This window comes from Vulpes vulpes, chromosome 11, assembly GCF_048418805.1.
Source record: "Vulpes vulpes isolate BD-2025 chromosome 11, VulVul3, whole genome shotgun sequence".
NCBI classification, from domain to species: Eukaryota; Metazoa; Chordata; class Mammalia; order Carnivora; family Canidae; genus Vulpes; species Vulpes vulpes.
In genome coordinates, this window is record NC_132790.1 from 53,990,319 (window position 1) to 54,016,731 (window position 26,413).

Genomic DNA, 26,413 nt, shown 5'->3' on the forward strand with positions numbered 1-26,413 from the left:
TTCTCTATCTCAGGGTGGGAGGGATGGGGGCGCGGGGCCCCGACGCTGCCAGCCTCCGGAAGGCGCCGACCCCATAGGTCCCACCCCGCCAGGGGGCCCAGCACGCCCAGCCGCCCGCCCGCCCCGCCGCCGCCGCCGCCGCCGCCGCCGCCGCCGCCGCCGCCGGGAGGCAGCAGTCCGCAGACCTGGCGCTCGCCGGCGTCGCGCTGACGACACGCGCGTGCTGACGTCACCGGCCGCCGCGGCCTCTAAAGCGGGCTGGGTGGCGGGGGGCGCCGAGTTTGACTAGTTTGGGGGCCGCGCGGCGCCTGGCGCTGGTCCCGCCGCTCGCTGCGCCCCGCGGGCCTCGTGTCGGCCGGACGGAGCGCTCCCCGCCCGCTCCCGCGGGGCCCCGCACTGGCGGCTGGGCGGCGCTCGGAGAAAGTTGGCTCCTCCCGGGCGGGCGGCCATGGAGCCCCGCAGCATGGAGTACTTCAGCGCCCAGGTGCAGCAGAAGGACGTCGGCGGCCGCCTGCAGGTCGGCCAGAAGCTGCTGCTCTACCTCAGCGCCCCCGGCGCCATCCCGGACCTGGAGAAGGACCTGGGCCGCCTGGGCGAGACGGTCGACGCGCTCACCGGCTGGGTGGGCTCCAGCAACTACCGGGTAAGCGGCGGCGCGGCGCGGCGCGGCGGACGGGGCACGCCCTCCCGGCCGGCCCTTTAATCCCCGGCGTGCGTGCCCCGCGGGGCCGCCCGGCGGGGGGAGGCCTGAGGGGCGGGGGTCCCTGGAGGCCCCTCCGCATCCCCCGGTGCGCCGGCCCTCGGGGCCGCCCGGCGGGGTGCGGGGGGACCTGTGGGTCAGGGGTCGCGCCCCCACCGCCGCCCTGGGCGCAGGTTCCCACCACGACCGAGTGTTTCCTCGCTTGTGAACAGTGACAGAGTCAGCGATTTCGTGGCACGGTGCGGAGTTATTTGGCGTTAGGACACAATGTTTGATCACCTATTTAAAAAATCATTGGTACTCTGCACGCATAAAGCGCTTGAAGACTTTTTGCGTCTGTCAACCTTGTAAACACTACCTAGACCTAGGACATTAGGTACAATTTTTAAGTTCAAAAGAGTATGTCAGGTTAATCCTTAATGTGTTTTTTATCCTACTTAATCTCGTTTCTTTTTTTCTTTTATAAATTTTGAGTCTGGAAGGTTGTGCTCTTTGTCTCTAAAGGATCTGTAGAGTTTAATCAGTGCCTGATTAAGTTTACCGTTAAATCTAACAAAGATGCTGACACAAGGGCATTATGTATTTGTTTTTAATTCATTGTCGATACAAAGCACTTGAACATTCCCTGTCAACTTGTTTTGCTGCAGTTGAGGACTGAATCAGTTTGAAACTTGTGTGCCAGTAGGTGATCTGGTGAAACGTGCTTTAGTGGGTTTGAGCTGATCCTGAAAAATAATTATGAGCCACAAGAATGAGTGTTTTTGAAGAGCTGGTAGTAGGCAGGTTGTAAAGTAGCCAAGTTGAGACCAGGTGAATATTCTGTAATTAGCCTGTACTGTAGTTTTTAGCAGTTATTTTTCATTCTAGTCTTCTGGTGGCAGTGTTGCTTTAAAATGCTGGCTCAAATCTATGGTTGAAGTGATTCTTCTAAGTGATTTATACTTATAATCCTGCGAATGGCTGTACTTTGCAAGTTTTATTCTCAGAGAGTAGAAAATCAGACTCTACAATTACTATGTAGATTTAATGGTGAATCCGTGAGTTTTAGAAGAGGTTGACTTTTACAAGAATTGTAAACCATATGGGAATTAACTACCTGGATGCTCTATTACATACCATTTCATTATTTTTTTTAAACTTTAGGAAATGTTAACATTTAATGATATATCAGTGCTGTTTGGGAGGTTATTATTTTTGGGGGAGAAACAACCTAAATTTGCTTACACTAAGGATAATATGCACACTCAAGAAAATTGATTTTATGTTGCAACATAGGCTGTTAGCTCTTTGGTAGTGCTTGCTTCCCTTCCCAAGTGAAATGTGTCCCCTTCTATGCTGGCCCATTTCACTCTGCACGTGTACCATCTCATCACCTTCTATCTACGCTGGCGGTGGTGAGTCGGCTTTGGACCATTTTACTATTAGTGAATAGCATTTGGCCAGTCAAATGAAGGAATGAAACACATCTCTTGGCCTCTGTGATACCATAGTATCCTCTTTTTTCTTTAATGTCTTTAAGCACTCAGTGCTGTGTGGAAGTAGTCCTTAAGAATTGGAATCCATGAGGGATCTGACTCAGGTTCTCATCTCTTTACTACTACACATTCTCTCCTTGCTCCTTACTAGATACTGTAGTCTGAGACAATTTCCACAATCAGAAGAAAACTGTCACAGGCTTCCGCAGCTTTATTTATATGCTCTCTTGTAGTTGTGCCATATATTCTACCTTTTTCTCCATTGCAATGAATGAATGGTCTATCTTCCTCACTTACTGTATGTATCAGTCCCTCCACACGAATATTAGATTTTCTCGTCTCTTGCCTACTTAAGGCCATTAATTCATTAATTCTGCTTTCTCCTTGAATCATTAGTTCTCTTCTTTCTACTGAATGCTATATGTAAAACCTTTTCTGATGTTTTTAAAAGGGCATTTGAATTAGTTTCCTATTTGGGTTTTATAAACTAAATTACCAAGCTAGATCATCATTTTTTACCCAAGATACAATAAAACATATTTAAGTCTTTTGAAAAAAAGTGTATCATGGAATTTTTTTGAACATACAAATAGAGAATTGTACTTAAATTTCAAACTATGCTGAACAAAATGCAATTTTCTTCACATTTGGTAGTACTTTATATTTGAGTATCTTCATAACCATCGTTACTTCCCAAAATTTGAGTGATTATACTATATGCTGTGTATTATTCTGGATACTGAGGATCTAGCTGTGAACAAGACTAGTAAAGCTCATTCATTTAGCTTCATTGGGTATTCATTGAGGACCTACCGTGAGCAGGCACTCTTCTAGGCACTTCAGATATAGTAGTGGGAAAACCAAAATCCTTGCCTTTGTGGACTTAGATTCTAGTGGAGGTAGAGGAATACACAAAGGTAAATAACTAGAATCTATAGTGTGCTAGAGGTGGTAAGTTCTTTGGGGAAAAAAAGCAGTGAAGGGAATAGGGAGTGTTGGGCAGGATCCATGTAGTCAAGAAAGTGAGGTGAAATTTGGATATAGACAATGAAATAAATATAGGAGTGAAGAATGATTTAGGCAAAGGAAATTGCAAATGTGAAGGCCCTAGTTCTATGGAGGAACATAAAGAAGGACAACATGGCTAGAGTTTACAAGTGAAGTGTTAAGAAAGATTAAATTAGGGAGGCAGATGGATAAGAGCTTTATAGGATTTTATTCTAAGTCAGTGGATGGTTTTATATAGAGGGTGGCTGCTTTGTGGAGAGTGGACTATAAAGGAGCAACAAAAGAAGCAGAGAGGTGATGGTGGCTAAGACTGGTTTGGTAGCAATGGCAGTGTTGAGAAGTGGAGGATTTTGAGATAACGCTTTGGTGATAGAGCCATTGGGACCTCCCGTTGGGTTGAGAGAGAGGAATTAATGATAATTGCTTTTCTTGAGCATCTGTCATATACTTGGCAAATTGATGGAGGAGTACTTGAACTTGGGGGGGGGGTTAAGATTTTCCTACTCCTTTTCTGTACTTTTCTAAACCTCTTCAGTATCCTTTGATTTGTCAGCTCTACCTGCAAGTATAACAGTAAGTTGACTCTAAAAATGGAGAAATAAATAGCATTTAGGGTTTTTTTTTCCCAATTTTATTTATTTATTCATGAGAGACACAGAGAGAGGCAGAGACAGAGGGAGAAGTAGGCTCCCAGCAAAGCAGGGAGCCTGATGTGGGACTTGATCTTAGGACCCCAGAATCACGACCTGAGCTGAAGCAGCCACTCGACCAACTGAGCCACCCAGGTGCCTCATAAATAGCGTTTATATTATAACTATGTAATGCTGAGCTGAGTAATGTGCTAAGATATCAAGTCTTCTCAGAATCCAAAATCACAGCCCCTTTGCTATTTGAAGGATGAAACACCTTCTAATGCTAACATTAACATCTCACCTCGATTGTGTTTCTTATAAACCATCCATTTGTTAAAATATAGTATTTCTTAGATTGCTTAAATACAAATTGTTGGATCTATTTGTATATGGACCATGCCTTTTCTTTTTACTTAACCATAAAGAACATCCCAATTGTTTTTTTTTTTTTTTTTTTAAGATTTTATTTATTTAACTCATGACAGACACGGGGGAGGGGAGAGCGAGAAAGAGGGGCAGAGACACAGGCAGAAGGAAGCAGGCTCCATGTAGGGAACCCAACATGGGACCTGATCCCGGGTCTCCAGGATCACACCCCAGGCCAAAGACGTTGCTAAACCGCTGGGCCACCGGGGCTGCCCTATTTTTAATTTTTAATGTAAACATTCTTTTTTTTTTTAATAAATTTTATTTATTTGTTCGAGAGAGACACACAGAGAGAGAGGCAGACACACAGGCAGAGGGAGAAACAGGCTCCACACAGGGAGCCCGACATGGGACTCGATCCTAGGTCTCCAGGATCATGCCGTGGGCTGAAGGCGGCGCTAAACCGCTGAGCCACCGGGGATGCCCCTGTAAACATTCTTATACATTGTCTCCTTGTATATGTGCAAGAGAGTTGTTTAGGGCAGTGATTCTGAACTGTGTTAGATTCAGTGGCCTGTTTTAACATCTCCCTTATAATGTAATAAGATTTATAGATAATACCTAATACACATAATTTTTATTTTTTATTTTTTTATTATTTTTTTATTGGAGTTCAGTTTGCCAATATATAGCATAACACCCAGTGCTCATCCCATCACCTGCCCCCCTCAGTGCCCGTCACCCAGTCATTCCCACCCCCCGCCCACCTCCCTTTCTACCACTCCTTGTTCATTTCCCAGAGTTAGGAGTCTCTCATGTTCTGTCTCCCTTTCTGATATTTCCCACTCATTTTTTCTCCTTTCTCCTTTATTCCCTTTCACTATTTTTTTATATTCCCCAAATGAATGAGACTATATAATCTTTGTCCTTCTCTGATTGACTTATTTCACTCAGCATAATACCCTCCAGTTCCATCCACGTCAAAGCAAATGGTGGGTATTTGTCGTTTCTAATGGCTGAGTAATATTCCATTGTATACATAGACCACATCTTCTTTATCTATTCATCTTTCGCTGGACACCGAGGCTCCTTCCACAGTTTGGCTATTGTGGACATTGCTGCTAGAAACATCAGGGTGCAGGTGTCCCGGCATTTCACTGCATCTGTATCTTTGGGGTAAATCCCCGACAGTGCAATTGCTGGGTCGTAGGGCAGGTCTATTTTTAACTCTTTGAGGAACCTCCACACAGTTTTCCAGAGTGGCTGCACCAGTTCACATTCCCACCAATAGTGTAAGAGGGTTCCCCTTTCTCCACATCCTCTCCAACATTTGTTGTTTCCTGCCTTGTTAATTTTCCCCATTCTCACTGGTATGAGGTGGTACCTCATTGTGGTTTTGATTTGTATTTCCCTGATGGCCAGTGATACAGAGCATTTTCTCATTACACATAATTTTTAAAAATCACACAAATGTCCTATCTATATTAAAAATGTAAAGTTATAAGTAATTTGTAAGGGATAAAATAGATTTCAGTATATGAATGTCCTAGCCTGACTTCCCATGAATGCTACCATGGCCAGTTCAGACCACTATGGTATGTGGTTGCTGGCATTACAAGCGGCATTACTATTGGCAGTTGTGATATTCTAAAACTCTAAATCCTGTAAGTTACTTTCCTTGAGTACTCAAACTTAAAGAGTTTGACCACCTCAAACTAGTTAGCTTTTAAGTATCCCATGGTCCCTTTAGTCTGAGCTTAAATTTCCTGGTCAGTCACACCCTGACATTCATTCTTAATTCTGTTCTCCCCCTTCATACTAAAGGTATACGGTAAAGAACACAAAACCTCTGACTTCAATTTAAATTTCTGACCTTACCAAGTGGGCTCTAATTGGTGGCTGGTAATTATACTGTATTTTCTAGTTCTTTCAGTCTTTCTCGTAGACAACTATTTTATATCTTTTCCTCCCACCTCAGACCTACTGGTATCTCTTCTTCCATCATCAGTGTCAGCTGATGGCTTACTTGCTACTTTATGGAGAAAATTGAAGGAATTGGAATTTCTTAAGATTCCCATTACGGTATGTACCTACCTCCCGGCATTTATACCCATATCAGGCTCAATGTTTGTTGAATCTAAATTAAAACACATTTGTCCCTTGACTTACTAGCCGGGTGCATTCCTGGGGAACTTATATACTTATAATTTTTTGTTTCTTTAATGTCTTTCATTAATATTTCATTATTTTCTCCAAACAGGTTTTATGCACGTTTTGTTAGATTTATTCTCAGAGTATAAATGGTGTTTTTTTAATTTTTAAAACTATGCTGATGTATTGAAATGAAATGGCATTTTTGGATAATGATTTTTGTGGCCAACCTGCTTATAATTCAAAACGTTTTTTCTGCAGTTTGTGGATTCTTTTAGGTTTTCTCTATATATAATAATCTCTCCTCATTCATGGGGGATACATTTTTAGGACCCCCCCCCCCAGCAGATGCCAGAAACAACAGATAATACCTACATATTTATGTATGTTTGTTTTTCCTATGCATACATACCTATGATAAAGTTTAATTTATGTTGGGCACAATAAGAGATTAATAATAAAATTACATTTATAACAATATGCTATAATAAAAGTTATGTGAATGTGGTCTCTCTTACAAATCTCCTTGTACGATACCTTCTTATGATGTGGGAGAATGAAGTGATGAGATGAAATGAGGGTAATGATGTAGGCATTGTAACATAGTGTTAGGCTACTGTTGAGCTTCTGATGAGAGTTATCTACTTCCAAACCATAGTTGACCTTGGTAACTGAGGTGTGGAAAGCAAAACTGGAGATAAGGGCGGATTACTGATTTTTTTTTTTTTTAAGATTTTATTTATTTATTTGTGAGAGACACACAGAGAGAGAGAGGCAAAGACACAGGCCAAGGGAGAAGCAGGCTCCTCACAAGACCCGACCCCAGATCCTGGGATAACGCCCTGAGCGAAAGGCAGACGCTCAACGACTGAGCCACCCAGGCATCCCAACTGATGGTTAATTTTTTAAAAAATTATTTAAAAATTGTTAATATAACCTCAGTACCATTATCCTATGTAAAAAATAATTCCTGGGCATGAAATATGCAGGTTTAAGTTTCCAGTTTTTAAAATGTCATACAAATTTTTAAATTAGGTGTTTTGTTTGTTTGTATTTTTAGTAATCTCCACACCCAGCTTGGAGCTCAGATGGGCCTTGAACCTCGACCCTGAGATCCAGACCTGAGCTGAGACCAAAGAGTTTGATGCTTAACTGACTGAGCCACCCAGGCTCTTCTTTAATTATTTCAAGTAAAATCAGGATCCAAATAAGATTTCCACATTGTGACTCGTTAACATATTACTTTCCTCTTGCTGCTGTAACAAATTACCACGCAGTTAGTAGCCTAAAACAGCATAGATTTATTTTCTTACAGTTTTAGATGTTAGAAGTCCAAAATGGGTTTCATTGGAATAAAATCAAGGTTTTGGCAAGATTGTATTCTTCTAGAGAACTTCAAGAAGATAATGTTCCATATTCTGGAAACTCCATGTGTTTCTTGGCTCATGGCCTCTTCTGTCTTCAAAACTAGCAGTGTAGCACCTTCAGATCTTTCTTCCTACTGTTTTTTTCATCACATCTCTGCTTACTCTCCTGCCTCTCATTTATGAGGGATTTTATGATATATTGGGCCCAGGATAACCCAGAGTAATTTCCCCATTTTAAATCTTTACTACATCTTTAAAGTTCTTTTTTACCACTTAAGGTACCATACTCACAGTTCTTAGGTGTTAGGATGTGGGCACCTTTGGGAGGCTATCTTTATTAAGTTTCTTTGAATTTGTTTCTCCCTTGGTTTCTCTTTTTAAATATTCTTGGATTTTATTTGTGGAGTTTCCCACATTCATGATTTTGCTGTCTGTATTTATTAAATTGGTAGTTGGACCTAAAGCTTGATCAGATTCAGTCTTTCTTTTGTTCCCACTCAAGAGGAACATAACACAAAAAAACGCATAAGTTCTGATAGTACCTTTTTATGATGTTAGCAACCACTAACGTTCAGCGTTTAGATCTCTTAATTCATTCAGGTTTGCAAAATGATACTCTAATTTTGCCATTCCTTCACTTATTAACTAGAATCCTTGTATAAAGAGAAACACCATTTATTTCTGTTTGTTTACTCACTGGCATAGTTTATAATAGAAAGGCAGGTGCACCTCCTTTTGTTGTGCTTTACATTATTGTGCCTTATAGATACTGCATTTTTCGCAAATTGAAGGTTTGTGGCAACCCTGCATTAAACAAGTCTATTGGTGCCCCTTTTCCATCAGCATTTGGCCACTTCATTATCTCTTTGTCACATTTTGGTAATTTTTGGAGTATTTCTAATATTTTTTGTTATTTTGTGTTATGATGATCCATGTGATCAGTTCTCTGATGTTACTATGTAATTATTGGGGGGGCACCATGAACCATACCCATTCAAGATGGTGAACTTAATCAATAAATGTGTTCTGACTGCTCCACTGACAAGCCATTTCCCTGTCTCTCCCCCTGTCTCTGGGTTTCTCTGTTCCCTGAGACACAACCATATTGAAATGAGGCCAGTTAGTATCTCTATGATGGCCTCTAGGTGTTCAAGTGGAAGAAAGACTTGCGTGTCTCTTGCATTAAATTAAAAGCTAGAAATGATCAAACTTAAGAGGGGAAGGCAGGCCAAAAGCTAGGCCTCTTGTGACAAACAGCCAACTTGTGGCTGCAAAGGAAAGGTTCTTGAGGAAATTAAAAGTGCTACTCCAGTGAACACACAAATGATAAAGTAAAACAGCTTTATTGCTGATAAAGAGACGGAGTTTTAGTGGTCTATCCAGATCAAAGTGGCCACAACACTCCCTTAAGCCAAAGCCGCATCTTGAGCAAGGCCCTAACTTTCTTCAATTCTGTGAAGGCTGAAGGCTGAGATCATTGAGGAAGCCGCAGAAGTTTGAAGCCAGAAGGTGGTTCATGGGATTTAAGGAAAAAAGCCATCTCCATAACATAAAAGTGCAAGGTGAGCAGCAGGTGCTGATATAGAAGTTCCAACAAGTTATTCAGAAGATCTAGCTAGCTAGAAGGTAGCTACCGTAAACAACAGATTTTCAACATAGATGGAATCGCCTTATTATTAGGAATAATAGGCCATCTAGGGCTCTCACAGAGAGGAGAGAAGTCAATGCCTGGCTTCAAAGGACAGGGTGACTCTCTTGTTAGGGGCTAATGCAACCTGTGACTCTCAGGAGAAGCCAGTGCTTCACTTACCATTCTGAAAATCCTAAGGCCCTTAAGAATTATGCTAAACCTACTCCCCTTGTGCTCTGTAAGTGGGACAACAAAGCTTGGGTAAGAGCACATCTATTTACAACATGGTTTCCTGAATATTTTAAGCCACTGCTGGAAAAAAAAGATTCCTTTCAAAATATTGCTGCTCTTTGACAATGAGTCTGGTCACCCAAGAGCTCCAGTGAAGATGTACAATGATAATTGATGTTATCTTCATGCCTGCTAACACAATATCCAATCTGCAGCCTATGGGTCAAGAAGTAATTTCAGCTTTGAAGACTTACTACTTAAATACATTTTGTACTGCAGATAGTGATTCCTGTGATGGATTAGGGCAAAGTAAACTGAAAACCTTTTGAAGAGGATTCACCATTCTAGATGCCAAGAACATTTGTGATTACTTGGGAGAGGTCAAAATATCAACATAAATAGGAGTTTGGAAGAAGCAGATGGCTTTGGGTTCAGTGGAGGGCATAACGGCAGATGTGGTAGAAATAGCAAGATAACTGGAATTAGAGGTGGAGCCTTCGCTGTGCAACAGCTTTTTATTTTGATGTAGTCCCACTAGTTTACTTTTGCTTTTGTTTCCCTTGCCTCAGGAGACATAGAAGTTGTTATGGCCAGTGTCAAAGAAGTTATTGTCTGTGTTCTCTGCTAGGATTTTTATGGTTTCAGGTCTTACAGTGAGGTTTTTGATCCATTTTGAGTTTTTTTGTGTGTGTGTAAGATGTAAGAAAGTGATCCAAGTGGTTCAGTTTCATTCTTCTGCATGTTGCTGTCCAGTTTTCCTGCTGTTGTTGGAGAAACTTTTTCCCATTGGATATTATGATAGGTTAAATATGTGTTGGGGATTAAGGATTGCACTTGCTGCGATGAGCATAGGGTGATGGAAGTATTGCGTCAATATGTCATACACCTGACACTCATGTAACACTGTACATTCAGTAACTGGAATTAAAGTAACCTGGAGAAGGAAAAGAAATGGAACCTGAAGATGTGCCTAACTGCTGCCATCTCATGATAAAACTTAAGCAGATGAGGAGTTGCTTCTTGTGGATGAGCAAAGAAAGTTTTTCTTTGGATGGGATCTACTCCTGGTGAAGATTGTAGAAATGACACCAAAAAGTTGAAAATATTACATGTATTTAGTTAGTAAGCAGCATCAGAGTTTGAGAACATCGACTCTGATTTTGAAAGAAATTCTGTGGGTAAAATGCTATCAAAAAGCATCACATGCTACAGAGAAATCCTTCAGGAAAGGAAAAGTCAATTGTTGCAGCAAACTTCACTGTGGTCTTATTTTAAGAAATTGCCACAGCCTCTACAGCCTTCATTCAGGAACCACCATCCTATCCTGATTGGTCAGCAGCCATCAACATCAAGGCAGGACCCTCCGCCAGCCAAAAGATTACAACTTGCTGAAAGCTCAGATAATGATTAACATTTTTTAGCAGTAAAGTATTTTGTAATTAAGGCATGTGCTTTTTTTTTTTTAGACATAATGATAATGTTGCTTACTAGAGCATAGTATAGGGTAAACATGACTTTTATATGCACTGGGAAATGGAAAAATTCATTCGACTTTGTTGCGATATTCCCATTATTGCAGTGGTCTGGAACAGAATTCACAGTATTTTTGAATTCACAGTATTTCTGAGGTATGCCTGTAGTTCATATGATTCTTTCCTTTCATTTACTAATTGTCAAAATATTGAGGTTGTAGCAGTCTTCGATATTGGCCAAATAGTTTTCATCATTATGAATTCTTATATTTAAACATATCTAATGTGTTTCAAGACAACACAGTTATTATTATTCTTACTAATATTTACAGTGTCCTACCTTGACATGACCCTAGTAATCTCTTAGAGCATACTTGCTGTTTAGTATCACAAGGTATCCTGTTTCCTGCTCTAGCCTGGAATCAGCCACTTTTCCAAGAAACTGGTTCTTTTTAGTGGGAAATAGTATGTGGAAAATACAGTATGAGTACTAGTGGAACTCATTGTTACTTGTTTGATCATTTCTAGATTTTTTTCCAATGAATACCATAGGTTTTATTTTAATTTTAAAGAAAAATACATCATGGGGGATCCCTGGGTGGCTCAGTGGTTTAGCGCCTGCCTTTGGCCCAGGGCGTGTGATCCTGGAGTCCTGGGATCCAGTCCCGCGTCGGGCTCCCGGCATGGAGCCTGCTTCTCCCTCCTCCTGTGAGGGGCAGAGGCAGAGGCCTCTCTCTCTCTCTCTCTCTGTCTATCATAAATCAATCAATCAATCAGTCAATCTTTAAAAAATTAAAAAAAAAACCATCATGAATTCATAGTGATTCTAGTTCAGTTTCAGGACTGATTTTTTACTACTTTTTAAAAAGCATTGAAGTTTCTTTTTTGTAGAGTTTGGTTTTTGTCCATAGGTTATATGCCCCTCGAGAAAGATAATCAAATTATTATACTTTAAAGTCACTTGAAACAGTCTTTTGTGTGGTTATAATACTAATTTGGTACATGTTTCAGTTCACTTATTTGTTTTCAATGAAATTAGTTATTGTTACAAATACAGTGTATTCCAATTAGTCTGGTTTCTTTCTCAATTCTTTATAGCCTGTTCGTAACCATTAAAAATTTTTCCTGATCATTTTTCCCATTGCTGTTATTTATGATAAACATTTCTAATTATATCTATTTGTAGTACATATACGCATATTTCCAACTTGCTTTTTAAACTTAACAGAATGAAGGTGCAACTAGTGGCTCAGTTGGTTAAGCATCTAACTCTTGATTTCGGCTCAGGTCCATGCTCTCAGGGTTGTGAGATTGAGAATTGTGTCAGGCTCCACACTTAATGGGGAGTCTCTTGAGAGTCTCTCCTCTTCCCCTCCCCCTGCTCTCTTGCTCTCTCTCTAAAATAAATAAAATCTTAAAACAATATCATGGAGGTTATTGCATAGCAGAATTAGAGTAGTCCTCATTTTTATTTTTAAAGTGTCACAGTACCCTATAGCATGGATGCACCATAATTTATTGAATCTGTCTCATATTGGTGAATGACAGTTTCTGGTCTCTCACATTGAATAATATTCACATGTTCTTTAATAATTTTGCTAGTATATCTTAGGGATAGATTTCTAAGTGAGATCTTACCTAGTATGCGTATTTTTCCTGCTGATTTGAGTTACTGCTTTTATCATCTGTAAAGTCTGTTAAGTCTGTGATTCTATTTCTAGGTTTTCAATTATGTTTTAACAGCTTTATTGAGGGGCGCCTGGGTGGCTCAGTGGTTGAGCATATGCCTTTGCCTCAGGGCATGAGCTGGGGTTCTGGGATCAAGTCCTGCATCCGGCACCCCACAGGGAGTCTGCTTCTCCCTCTGCCTGTGTCTCTGTCTCTCTCTGTGTGTCGCTCATGAATAAATAAATAAAATCTTAAAAAAAAAAAACCCAGCTTTATTGATGTAATTTACATACTCTACAATTTATTCATTTGAAGTGTACAGTTCATTAACCTTTTAGTACATTTACAAATGTATACAGCCATCAGCACAGTTAATTTTAGAATATTTTCATCACCTCAAGAGGATCCCTGTACCCTTTCACTGATACCACTTGATCCCCCTACACACACACACACACACACACACACACACACACAGTTCTAAGCAACCACTAATCTACTTTCTATTACTATAGGTTTGTCTATTCTGGACATTTCTTAGTTGTTTAATTATATAACATCTGGCCACTTGTGACTCTTTTTTCACTTAAAATGTTTTCAAGGTTCATTCATGTGGTAGCATGTACCAGTCCTATTTATGACCACATTTTTTAGTGAGTGAGTATACCACATTTTCTTTATCCATCAGTTGAGGAATATGTGGGCTTTTGTACCTTTTAGCTATTGTGAATAATGCTGTAATGAGCATTGGCATACAGGTATCTGTTTGTATCCTGCTTTAATTCCTTTGAATATATACCTAGGAGTGGAATTAATTGTTGGGCACTCAGTGTTTTTTTAACACCTTTCACTTTAGACCTTCCCTTTTTTCCTGTACTTTATAGATGTTTTTTTTCCATGTTCTCTTCTCCAGTGGTAAACTTCCTTTTCTGTTCTTGCCAGCCTACTTGTGGGAAGTGGGAGTGTTCTCTGTTTTTCTGGTCCAGCTTCAGTCTTAGGAGCCCTTTGTTCCTAAGTCTTGGGGATGAGACTTTATCAGAGATCCTGCCTCTTCTCAACTGTAGACCTCTAAATCACCTGAGCCCAGGATGATTTTCTGCTTCTCTCTCTGAAGTAGAGAAATTTTTTTCTTTTCTCTTTGCTCAGCAGCAGTGAGTTTTTACCTATGTCCTGGAGTGACAGTATTTGTCTTACAATAGCTTCATGCCTTTGTTCCTTACAAGACAAGGGTATGGGAAAGGAAAGGTTTGTGCCTTTCCTAAAGAGGCAGCTGTTGCCTTCCTCCGAGACCTGTACAACCAAGAGATAATTTTCCAATTATGAGTGTCGAGGTTTGTGAGAAAGCCGGTAAATGGATGTCTCTCCTTTTGTATCTGTGGCTACTAGGGATTACATACTTTGATGCTAGCCCACATTCAGCTATTAACAATGAGTTAAATAAAGTTGAACTCTTTTTAATTTTTTTTAAAGTTGAACTCTTAACTTGCTTGTATCACAGCTTTATTTTCCTTCTGTCCTCTACCACATGTGTCATATTGCTTATGTCCCATCTCTCCTTTGGAGCATCTATCTTTCCTTAAATTTCAGGCTAGTTGATTATCCTATAACTTTGGGGTTTTGATGAATTCAAGAATAGATAACGATTCTATAGATTATTTGGCTTTTTCTTGTTAACTGTGGGAGTGGTATTTTTTTTTCCAGTGTCTCTATCCTGGACAAAAGCTGGGATTCCTCTGTAATTAAAGGCGCTCTGATTTTTAACTTTCATTTAGGAAACATTTCAACATTATAGGAAAGTTGTGTGTATGGTCAGTGTGAACTTCTTTGTACCCTTCACGTAATTTACCAGTTACTAACATTCTGTCAAATACACTTTATCTTCCTGCATATTTATACATTATTATTATTATTGAACCATTTGAGAATAGGGTGCCCTAACCTCATGACTGTTTACCCCTGGATACTTCAATCTCCTTGTTTTTTTTAAAAAAACTTGGTAATATATGAAGATCTTTATATGTCAGTGATTGTAATTGATATGAAAGAATGCATTGATAGTTTGTATTCATTAAAATTTCTTTCTATCTGTAGGTATCATTAATGGGATTGGAAATTTTAAGTGCCTTTGTGGACAGATTATCAACACGATTTAAGTCCTATGTAGTAATGGGTAAGTTAACTTTATTTAAAAGTCATTGTAGATTTTGATGTACTGCCTTTCTTTCTCCTGGTTTTTAATGGAAGGGGTTCTCTGTGAATGCAAAAATGTAATTTTGTACAACCCAGAGACCCACTTAGCATTTTAGTTTGCCTAGACATAAAAGATTTTAAGCCTAAAGAAATACTTCCTTTGAAACAAAAAAAGGCAAAAAACACACAATATACTGTTAATAGATTTTTTTTTGTGTTAATAGATTTTTACTTCATATTTAAAAATGTTTTACTGTAACATTTACTTTTTTGTAACATTAAAAACTTACACAGCATCACTTTTTTCTTTTTATTTTTTTTTCTTTTCAAATTTTTATTTAAATACTAGTTAACATACTAATCAACATAGTTGATTAATACAACTAATCAATATTAGTTGTAGGAATAGAATTCAGTGATTCATCACTTACATAGAACACCCAGTGCTCATCATAACAAGTGCCCTCCTTAATTCCCTTCACTCATCTAGCACCCCACCCCCCACCTTCTTCCCAACATCAACCCTTAGTTTTTTTCTCTGTCATTAAGAGTTTCTTCTGGTTTTATTTCCCTTTTTCTCTTTTTCCCCCCCTTCTCATATGTTTATCTGTTTTATTTCTTAAATTCCACATATGAGTGAAATCATATGGTATTTGTCTTTCTCTGACTTACTTCACTTAGCATAATACACTCTAGCTCTATCCTCATCATTGTAAGATTGGTAAGATTTCATTCTTTTTGATGGCTGAGTAATATTCCATTGTGTATATATACCACATCTTTATCCATTCATCAGCTGATGGACATTTGGGCTCTTGCCATAGTTTGGCTATTGTGATAATGCTGCTATAAAAATTGGGGTGCATGTACCCTTTCAAATCTGTATTTTTCTGTCCTTTGGGTAAATGCCTAGTAGTGTAATTGCTAGATCATAGAGTATTTCTGTTTCTAACTCTGAGGAATCTTCATACTTTTTTCCAGAGTGGCCACACCAGTTTTCATTCCTTTAGCACCATTTTTTAGACTGTGTGGTAAAGGACCACCAGTTCTTTTTTTGCTAGTCTGTTGCAGATGATATTTTGTAAAATATAATAAAAATAAATTACAGCAAAGTGAAAGGAAAAAATATAAGGCGCAATTTTTTATCATTAGATCCAATAAAAAAATTATTTTGGTCAGATTGGTCAGATTGTTTTTTAAAATTTTACTTTATAACACTCTCATTTCTTTCTTTCTTTCTTTCTTTCTTTCTTTCTTTTTTTTTTTTTTTTTTTTTTTTTTTTTTTTTTTTTACCATAAATAATTTATAGGCTGGTCCTGGGCTGCCAGCCATATTTAGAGGTACACTTAACAATAGTGTGTTTGCAGTACAGTACAGTGTACTAGTACAATGCTTTTCTTTGTGTAGTAGTTAGGATTACAGCATTTGGCTTTGACCTATTTTCTAAACCTGAGTGACCTTCATGTATCTTTTAGAGTGCTTTGATGAATAGATTAGGATCCTATTTAAGGGAAACCTCAGATGTATGTGATTTTCTTTTATTGATTAAGTTAATGCTTAAGAATGCCTCACACTTATTTTCAAATTATCTTTGGTTAGCTTTTTTTTCATGTTTGGTATGTCCCCAAATTCTGCTGATTGCATTTATTTATTTATTTATTTATTTATTTATTTATTTATTTTATTTTATTTTATTTTTATTGTTTATCCTTTTAGCAGAAGCATCTTAGTGAGTTTTCCTTTATTATTCTTATTTTATTTTATTTTATTTTATTTTATTTTTATTATTCTCTTTTTAATCAGTACCTGGTTCCAATTCATTCTTTGTATGAATATCTTCTGGAAAGGTGATTTTTTTACTCTATCAGTCTTCTGCTTAAAATCCTATGATGTTAAAAACTACACTCTGCAAACGTGTTTTACTTATGTATTTTCTTAAAATTTTTTGAATGATTGCTTATAATTAGAACGTTTTACATAAAAATTCATGTTTATGACTTGTCTTGAACAATTGGTCAATGTGGCAACCCTGATTTTCCACTCCCACAGGTACTTATTGGGTGGAGTTTTGCGATAGCTTCCCTTTGAATGGGTCATGAGCTTTCTGATTCATAAGTCCCTCCTATCTTCTCTTGTGTCCTCATAACTGAGAATACTGCAAGCTTGGAATACTGCCATTTTTAGAGCTGGTTCTTTTTTGGCATTTTCTGTATGTCCCTGACTATTGGCATTTATTTTTGTGACCCTTGCCCTGTAGTAGTTCCCTAATATTAGTTGTGACAGATAGTATTTTAGACTTGACAGTAATTCTAGGTATTATGTATCTTAATTTTTGAACACAAGGAGGGCCGGATGGGGGTTGATGCACCGACTGCTTGTAATGAGGCAGTAGGAGTATTGGGACAATAATCCTAGTTTGTTGCCTCCTAGGACTGTCCTCTTTTCAGAACTTTTTTGCTGTCCTTTGGTGTTCTAGTTTTCTCACCATGTTTGTCCCCTCTGCATCATAGTAGCCTTATTTATCAGTGATCTTTAGCAAATACTCTTCTCCACTTTAGCTAATCAGAAACTTGCTTGCTCTTGTTAGTTCTGGCTTAATTTGTTCATGCTGCTGTGCTGTTGTTTCTTCTTGAAATCCTTTCCTCTTGGGTTACCTGGGTGGTATAGTCAGGTAAGTGTCTGATTCTTGGTTTCATCTTGGTTTCGGCTTGGGATCTCAGGACCCTGAGATCAAGCCCCAAATCAGGTTCTGCATGGAGTCTGCTTGGGACACTCTGCCCCTCCCCGCTTTCTCTCTCTCAAATATGTAAATAAATGTAAAAAAAAAAAATCTCCTTTTTTCTATTATTCTTTCTCTTTAAAAGATTTACTTCAAATTTCAGTATCTGGGAGCTTTTCAGATTAACCTCACCCTACATTGAATTTTTCTTTACACCATAATTCTTATACCCTTAAATACTTAATAAATTACATTAAGTTGCTCTTGTTGGTAGGTATTCCCTGTGTGTTCTCTCATAGGCTTATATGTGTAGTTTTTTTGTCTTCTAATCTCCTACTCTTACATGATTACTTCTGTGCATTAATGTTAGCCAACATCATTTTCACTTTGAACCCTAGGTGTTCATTATTTTTCTTGGTGAAACTTGGACTTGTTATCAGTTGAGAGTCAGTGTGGTATAATAGGAACATTTCAGCACTAGTTTTCTACTATATATTGCCTACTTGTTATCCTCTCACATATATGAGAGATTATCCTTTTACCATTTCTAATTTATATGATAGTTCCATAAGTAGGCAGTATATCTGTGTACTCTTAAGGAAGTACAGTACTAGAGTTGACTTTCTTGTTTTACTCTGTCTTAGAACTTAGCCAGACCACTTTAGGAGCCTTTCTGTAAAAGGAAGGAATTGAAATAAATTATGTGCATAAGGTTTTTGTTTTTGTTTTTAAATAATATAATCCTAGATATATGTAACTTGATGTGCATGACATTTTCTTTTGGTGCACTTAGGTCATCATAGATATATTTACCTTTTTACATTAAAAGTGAAGAGATGTTTCAGAAAAATTGAGATTCAATTTTAGTTGTAGATGAAGTGCCATAAAGAATATGGGCTCTTTTGATGTAGTTCTTTAATATAAAATATTCAAATTTTCTTTGTGACCACATGTACTGTGCAAAAATAAGCTTTTCAAACAAAAAAAATATGCACAATTTACATTTAACACTGATCACCAACCCTGGTTTTATGATAACTGAATTCAGTAAAGGATCTCATATTTTATAATTTTTTTTTATTTTTTATTTTTTATTTATGTTAGTCACACACACAGAGAGAGAGAGGCAGAGACACAGGCAGAGGGAGAAGCAGGCTCCATGCACGGGAGCCCGACGTGGGACTCGATCGCGGGTCTCCAGGATCACGCCCTGGGCCAAAGGCAGGCGCCAAACTGCTGTGCCACCCAGGGATCCCCATATTTTATAAATTTTAAGCAGGTACTTTTAATCGAAAATGGAATTACAGAAAGAATATTAGAATAGTTGGACTACCTGGTTATCAGTTTTGCATCTTGTAAAATGGTATGCATCTCATGTACTGAGAGAATAAAACATACCAGCTGTTCTTTACCTTCTTTGGTGTTTCCTGTTCAAATTGCAGTCTGATCTATTCATCTGTTTAACAAGTTTTTACCATCTATAGGGTAAAAAGCTCTGTTTTGGATTCCCATAATTATCTTTTGAATATTCATCATGTTGAATGGTAAAATTCAGTGGTCATTATATTATATACAGATCTTTAGGACTTAAACTGTTGACTCTTCCAAAGCTTATGGGCTTAACTCAAGTCTTTTTTACCAGTTTTACTTCATCCTCTCACTAGCCATGTGAGGTATAGGCCTGTATCCGTCCTTATCTTATGGACAAGGAAAGTTTGAAATGCAGAGAAATTTACTGTTTTGCATAATTAATAACTGGTAGAGCTAGGAATAAAATCTTACTCTGCTTGACACCAAGAGAGTATGTGTTAAAAAGGAATTCTAATGCAAAAAATTCACGGATTTTTTTGTTTAATAACTAATAAAAAGTTTATGTAGTGTGAAACTTTTTGTTTATTTTTTATAAAATTTAAGTTTTTCATATTGAAGTGAGCCCTTGTTTGGGCTAACATTTTAATTTTCTATTTGGAGTTAAATTCCTCCTCTCAGGAATGAAGTGGCTATTTTTTTTCATACTACTGTTGTGTGATTATTAAAAAACATACACAGAGAGAACACCTCAGTTACAAGTAAGTAGAAATAGTTATGACTGGGACCTAATTGTGTGGATTATTTAAATCCTGGTTTCAGCTTGCTCTATGTGTGATTTTGGGCAAAGCATTTAATCCCTTTGGGTCTTCTCTATCAAATGGGCCTAGTCTATTTCATAGAATTGTTATGAAGATGACATGAGATAATTCCAAGCTTAGTACATAATAGTATTTTAACATTATTAAGTATTTATTACTATCGTCTGCCTCTCAGAAGCTATCAGAACCAGAGTCCCACAATAGCCAATCCTACAGATGTCAATGATTTTCTCTGATGTTAATAATACATCTAAGCAAGATGAGAAGTGTTTATATTAATCCAACTGATAGGTACTTCAGTTGCTTCATGATTAGGCTTATGATTTTATAACAAGGACTCTTTTCTTACACAGTCATTTCATTGATTAAACTTAGGTTTTTGGATATCATTCCATCTGGTATAGTGGGCTTCTCACTCTAGTTGAATTTCCTTCCAAAAATAATTAATTTCTTTTTTCCTTAAGTATTGTTGTTTATTATTATTACATTAGTCTTGTTGTTGTATTGTAGACGTTATATTGTAGAACATATTTGCATCAAATTATATACACATTTAATTATAATTGTTTATAAATAAATGAGAGAAAATCCCTTTCTCTCTCATTTCTTCTTCCCTTTTTTAAAAGAGGCCTCAGGGGATCCCTGGGTGGCGCAGCGGTTTGGCGCCTGCCTTTGGCCCAGGGCGTGATCCTGGAGACCCGGGATCAAATCCCACGTCGGGCTCCCCGTGCATGGAGCCTGCTTCTCCCTCTGCCTGTGTCTCTGCCTCTCTCTCTCTCTTCCTGTGTGACTATCATAAATAAATAAATAAAAATTATTAAAAAAAATAAAATAAAATAAAAGAGGCCTCAGCCTTCATTGCCTCAGGGAAAGGAAGGCCATAGCTATCTGTCAAAAGAGAAACTAAAGTTAATTTCTTTGCCTTTGAATATGCAGGATGATGGTAGGGATGATGGAGGTGGTAGGTGACACACAGAGAGAGCGCTTACTCAGTGCCCTTCACTCTTAATTGTTTAAATTTATTCTCTTTTAAATTTTCAGTCATCTTCTGAGGTGAGTACTGCTACAAACATTTATGGGTTGAGGATGTAAAGACAAAAGCCGATCAGATATTGTTGCCATGTGCCTTTTAACACCACACAAGGAGCAATGGTAATTCAAGGGATTGCAGAAAGACAATTTTGACTGTGAGGTATTTTTGCCCTGTGAGTGGACTTTAGAACCTGTTACCCTCTAAGTTCTAGCTACTCCCTCCCTTTCCCTTCACGCTGCCTCTCAATAGATGTGATTTCTTTTTGGTGCTTTATTGATATATAGTTTCAGAAACCTTTTTTGTGAAAACTCTTCAAGAATGGACATTCACCTGCCTTTCCCACCTCCTTTCATGAAATGGTGCCACAGTCTTAGACATAGAAAAACCTCTATCCCAGGGGCCGAGGCTTTTATTTTTGTCAGTTGAGTAATATGTCATACATACATAAGAGTGTATATCAAACATGTAATTGTAAACTAACACCTGCTTGTGCCCAGCCCAGGCAACTAGAACTCTGTCATTTTAGATACTGCCTCTGCATTCCTGATGACACCTCCCTCCCTCTACCAGAGATAACCACTGACATGACCTTTTAGATAACCATTCCCTTGCTGGTGTATAGAGCTTGACTAGCCATACACATCTCTAAATAGGATAATATTTAGTCTTGCCTGTTTTTTGAACATTTATCATAAGTGGATATCATGTAGTATATGTGCTTTTGAAACTTCCTTCTCCTTTACTTTTGATTAGACTTACAAGTAAAATAATTTGCTTACCCCTTAACTTTTCATTTATGGAAACAAGGTGTTTATAATTTTGTAAAATATAGCTTATAATGGAGGTAAATTATAAATATTTACTCTCTTTTTCTGCCTTTTTCTAGTTATTGTAGCTTTAATAGATAGAATGGGAGATGCCAAAGACAAAGTTCGAGATGAAGCTCAGACTCTGATATTGAAGTTAATGGATCAAGTAGCACCACCTATGGTAGGCCTTCATTTTCAAATTTAGATTTTGCTAATCAGTGATGAGATATACGTAAAGACAGCTGGTAATCACAGCAAGTCATTGAAGCTCCAAGGGACATGAAAGCTGAAATTTTAAACGGTGAATTGTTGTTAATTGTTTAAAGGATTTAAAATTTAAGATAAAATGTTAATATTTAACTTTTTGGGTTTTTTTGCTTTTCTTTTTCCTATTTTCTACTCTTTGACATCTTTTACAAAGCTAACTAACTCAGAGATTCTCTTGGACACTATGGTGATTATATTATTCTTCAGGATTTTCTATTTTTCCTACCTACAGATAATATAGTATTTAGAGAGAAAGCTCATTTTGAGAGCTACTGAATGTTATATTAATTTGTGCAACTTTTACAGCAACAAGAAGAAATTTTTTTTATTTGAACAAGTGGTTGCTAATTGTATAAAGCATATATTCTATGACACTGACTTGTGTTTTATGAATATAGTAGGAAAAATTAGCCCTTATGGAGATATTTTGAAAGGAGAGCAAAAGGGGCCCCTGGGTGACTCAGTCGATTAAGCATCTAATTCTTGATCTCAGGGTTGTGAGTTTAAGCTCTGTGCTGGGGTGGGTGCAGAGCCTACTTAAAATAAAAAAAAAAAGGTGCGACAATAAATTGACACGTAAACAAAGATTTAAAGAGTATCTCATGTTAAGTAGAAAAAAAATCAGAATTTACAGTATATACAGTGATATTATGGTCATTACCTAAAATACATTTTTAAAATTATAATACATACTACATATGCTTTGAAAAAATTCAGAGTTTTAAATTGTAAAAATAAACTGTTTGCCCAGATATTTTATACCTTGAAAGAAGTCCTTGTTAATAATTTGGTGGGTATCCTATAACACTTGTTTGATGGTTAAATTGTAACTCATTTTTGATGTGCTATTATAAACAGTTCCATAGGAACATCCTTATACATGTGTCTTTGGACATAAATATAAGTATTTATATAGAATAGTGTTCCAGAGATGTTATTCCTGCATCAGGTTATTCACATTTAAGATTTACTGAGTAAACTTCCAAGTTACCTTCCAGAATATTTGGCAGAAAAAGAAATATTAGTAGAACTGAATAAAGAGTCCAGGAAGAGGTGTGTGTGTGCGCACATGAATTTAATAAATGCTAAGGATGATGTTTCTATATGTGGAGAAAGGATTGAGACAATTGGCTATGTGTTTAGAAGAATAACGTTGGATTCCTTCCTGCCCCAAGTTCTTATAATTACTGTGAATTATCTGTATAGATATGTATACTTTTTATGAAAGAGAATTATAGTAGGGAGCAATAAGATGACTTTTACCAAATAATGTTTTTGTACTTGGTTAACAGGCTAAAGCAAGAAAAGCGTGAATTATAAAATGTTGAAAAAGCCTGTTCCATGTGACAGTGTGGAGTAGTTGCTAGGCAACATTGGACCTTTCAAATACTTACTGGACTACTGGGCTTATAATGGTAGCATTGTTGTTGGGAGGTTTCTAAAGCTTAGAAAGAATTCTATGTCCATGGAAATTCTAAGGTTTTTAGAATTGGACATGGTTTTTCTGAGAATAATTGATTCTAAAGTGAACAATAACTAAATAAAAACTAAAAATGTGATTAAGACACTTGAATGAGAGCAACATTAGTACAAATTTGGCTTAGAAAAGCTTATAGAGAAATAAAGTCTGATGGGAAAATTCAGTTATCATTAAGGTTGGTGATAAGGTTGGGAATTAAAAAAGGTTATAACATGAGTAATTTAATTTTGTGTTATATTTCTTTTCTTTGGAATAGTACATTTGGGAACAGTTGGCTTCTGGTTTTAAGCACAAGAATTTTCGATCTCGAGAAGGCGTGTGTCTGTGTCTTATTGAAACCTTAAACATGTAAGTTTTATGATTATTGAAAATAGCCATCTTGTTTTTCATTTTTCTGAAAGGGAAAAGCAATACTCATTTCGTAAAGCTTGAAGAAAACTATGGAAATAACATTTTGAGTAGTTATGAATTGATCTCTGGTATGAGAGTTTTTATTTGATTTGATGTCTTTAGCTGTTAATTTTTTATGTGTATATTAATTTTAAATTACTAGTGATAAATGTTTCTTTTTCTTGAGTCAGTTGATAATTTCTACCCAAAATAGATGGTCATATAAGATACATTGACAGAACTTAGGATATGCTTCTATTCTGGGCCCAGTTTGGAATTGTTTTTAGTTAACTCAGTGGTATTTCAGATATTGTAGCCATTTCCCCCAACCCATGTTTTCTAGACCACTGTGGGTAGACTGTTCTAAAAATCATAGACTGAACAAGACTCTTCCAGATAACTAGCCAGTGAATCAGGTAGCAGTATGCAGAGCTCTGACAGCATAGAGCCACAGAGCTCAGAATTCCAGTCTGAAGAAGTTGTAAACTAGTGCTTTTTTTTCTCTTTCTGGATTTTTTGGTCAAGTTCTATGCAACAAGATAGGTGATATATAGTAGCTTTCAACTTTTCCTGTAGTGTTACTTCCTTTTTTCTAACTATACCTTCATTTATTTTCTTTTACTCCTCTATGATCCTTTCTGCCATCTAGAGCTTGTAAGTGCATTCAGTTCTGCACAATTTTCATGGTTTTTGGCTCTCCTGTCATTTGCTTTCAACCCATGACCTCATCAAAATATTAATAAGCATAAATAAAGGTTTTATTGGAATGCAAATTTATTTGAGACCCAGTGTCTAAAAAAATCACTCTTAAAGCAAAAGCTCCAATTTTTATGAGTGATCATAGGTTGCTAGGTTCAAGAGTGTCATTGGTTGAACATTTTGTTCTGTTGGATCATGTGTTGACAGTTTTCATTGTCAGTCATGATTTTTCAAGTTTGCATATGTCACATTGTTTAGAATTAGTTTTTGCTTGTGTCTCATGTCCTTCATGTTTTAGTGATGTGTACCCATGCTTTCCACCATATTTGTCTTATTGATACAGACAAGAAGAAAGTATAAGGATATTTTGTTTACTGTTGGATTAAAACCAAATTCTCTTTTATTTCTGTTTCAAATTACATTTAGTTTTGGGACTCAGCCACTAGCCCTCAGCAAGTTGGTACCACATTTGTGTATCCTATTTGAAGATTCCAACAGTAAGGTAAAATTTTACTTACATTCAAGCATTGACTAATTTTTTTGGCTACCTCTTCTTTTCTAGTGCCCTTATTACTTCATTTAAAAAAAAAGGAGGGTGGAGGGAGGGAGGGTAGTGAAGTCAAGATTTCACCTCATTTTTTTCTTTTAAAATCCACCAAAGTTACTCTCTAAGAACACTTTAATATTCACATGAGTTGCCTAAGTTTGTCACTCGTTTGGCTAATATTAAGGATATATGGAACTAAAAGGATAGTTTTTGTGTTTGAAAGATTGAATGAGGGATCCCTGGGTGGCGCAGCGGTTTGGCGCCTGCCTTTGGTCCAGGGCGCGATCCTGGAGACCCGCGATCGAATCCCACATCGGGCTCCCGGTGCATGGAGCCTGCTTCTCTGCCTCTCTGCCTGTGTCTCTGCCTCTCTCTCTCTCTCTCTCTGTGACTATCATAAATAAATAAATTAATTAATTAAAAAAAATTAAAAAAAAAAAAAGAAAGATTGAATGACAAAGAGCCTGGATTCCTTTCTATAGTCTTCCTACATGTTAATTGTGAGGACAGATTGTCAGCCTACATTCCTGAATGTAGTGCATAACAACTACTTTTTGCAATAGTCATAACCCTAATTAACAGAGGGTATTTGTACCAGTGGTGTATTACTTGTTAGAAATTTCTTTACCTGAGCCATGTATGCTATAGGCATAATACAGGGGTATATTCTAGGTCTTGTCCATCCTGTTGAAGTTGAATCTTGACTATAACCTTTTTCGCATAACTTGGGCATTTGGAATAACCCTGGATAGTTTTCCTTACTATTAGGCCCTAGCTCTGCCTCTGGAGTTTGAAGAGAGTTCTACTATCTCTTTATCTGCTCTTTGACAATGAGCTGTGCAAGGAAACTAGAGCTGTCTTCCAAATTCTTGTCTTGAGTCCACATTTTTTTTAAATTGTGGTAAAATATACACAACATAAAATTTACCATTCCAGTTATATTTTTAGTGTACAATTCATTTACATTAAGTACATTCACACTGTTGTACAACCATCACCACCATCCATCTCCAGAACTTTTTCATCTTCCCAGCCTCCATACCCATTAAACAATAACTCTCCAATCTTCCCAACTCCCAGCTCCTGGCCACCACATTTTATTTTCTTTCTATATGATTGTACTACTCTAGGTACTTCATGAAAGTGGAACCATACAATTTGTCCTTTTGAATCTGGCATATTTAACATAGCATAATGTCTTCAAGGTTTGTCTGTGTTATAGCACATGTTAGAATTTCCTTCCTTTTTAAGGCTGAATAATATTCCATTGTATGTGTGTATACCACATTTTGTTCATACATTCATCCATTGGTGGAGATTTGGGTTTGTTTCACCTTTTGGCTATTGTGAATAATGATCCTGTGAACACTGGTGTTGAGTTCAGACCATATTCTTGAAGGACAGTTTTATTTCAGGAAAGTATGTTAACCACAATAATGATTTGTATTC

At 37.5% G+C, this 26,413-nt stretch overlaps 1 protein-coding gene across 22 annotated transcripts in view; it reads left to right on the top strand.

Moving 5' to 3' along the window:
- The first annotated feature begins 211 nt into the window (after positions 1-211).
- Positions 212-26,413, top strand: part of CLASP2 (cytoplasmic linker associated protein 2) — a 175,030-nt gene continuing 148,828 nt past the window's right edge. For 21 of the 22 annotated variants that reach the window (XM_026016347.2, XM_026016352.2, XM_072726294.1 and 18 more), the window contains exons 1-5: positions 256-643; positions 14,792-14,870; positions 21,659-21,762; positions 23,585-23,676; positions 24,844-24,919. In XM_026016347.2, coding sequence (XP_025872132.1) covers positions 449-643; positions 14,792-14,870; positions 21,659-21,762; positions 23,585-23,676; positions 24,844-24,919 — 546 coding nt within the window. In that variant the 5' untranslated portion in view covers positions 256-448. Of the gene's footprint in view, positions 644-14,791; positions 14,871-21,658; positions 21,763-23,584; positions 23,677-24,843; positions 24,920-26,413 lie in introns of all 22 variants that reach the window. The other variant, XM_072726306.1, reaches the window with a different exon arrangement.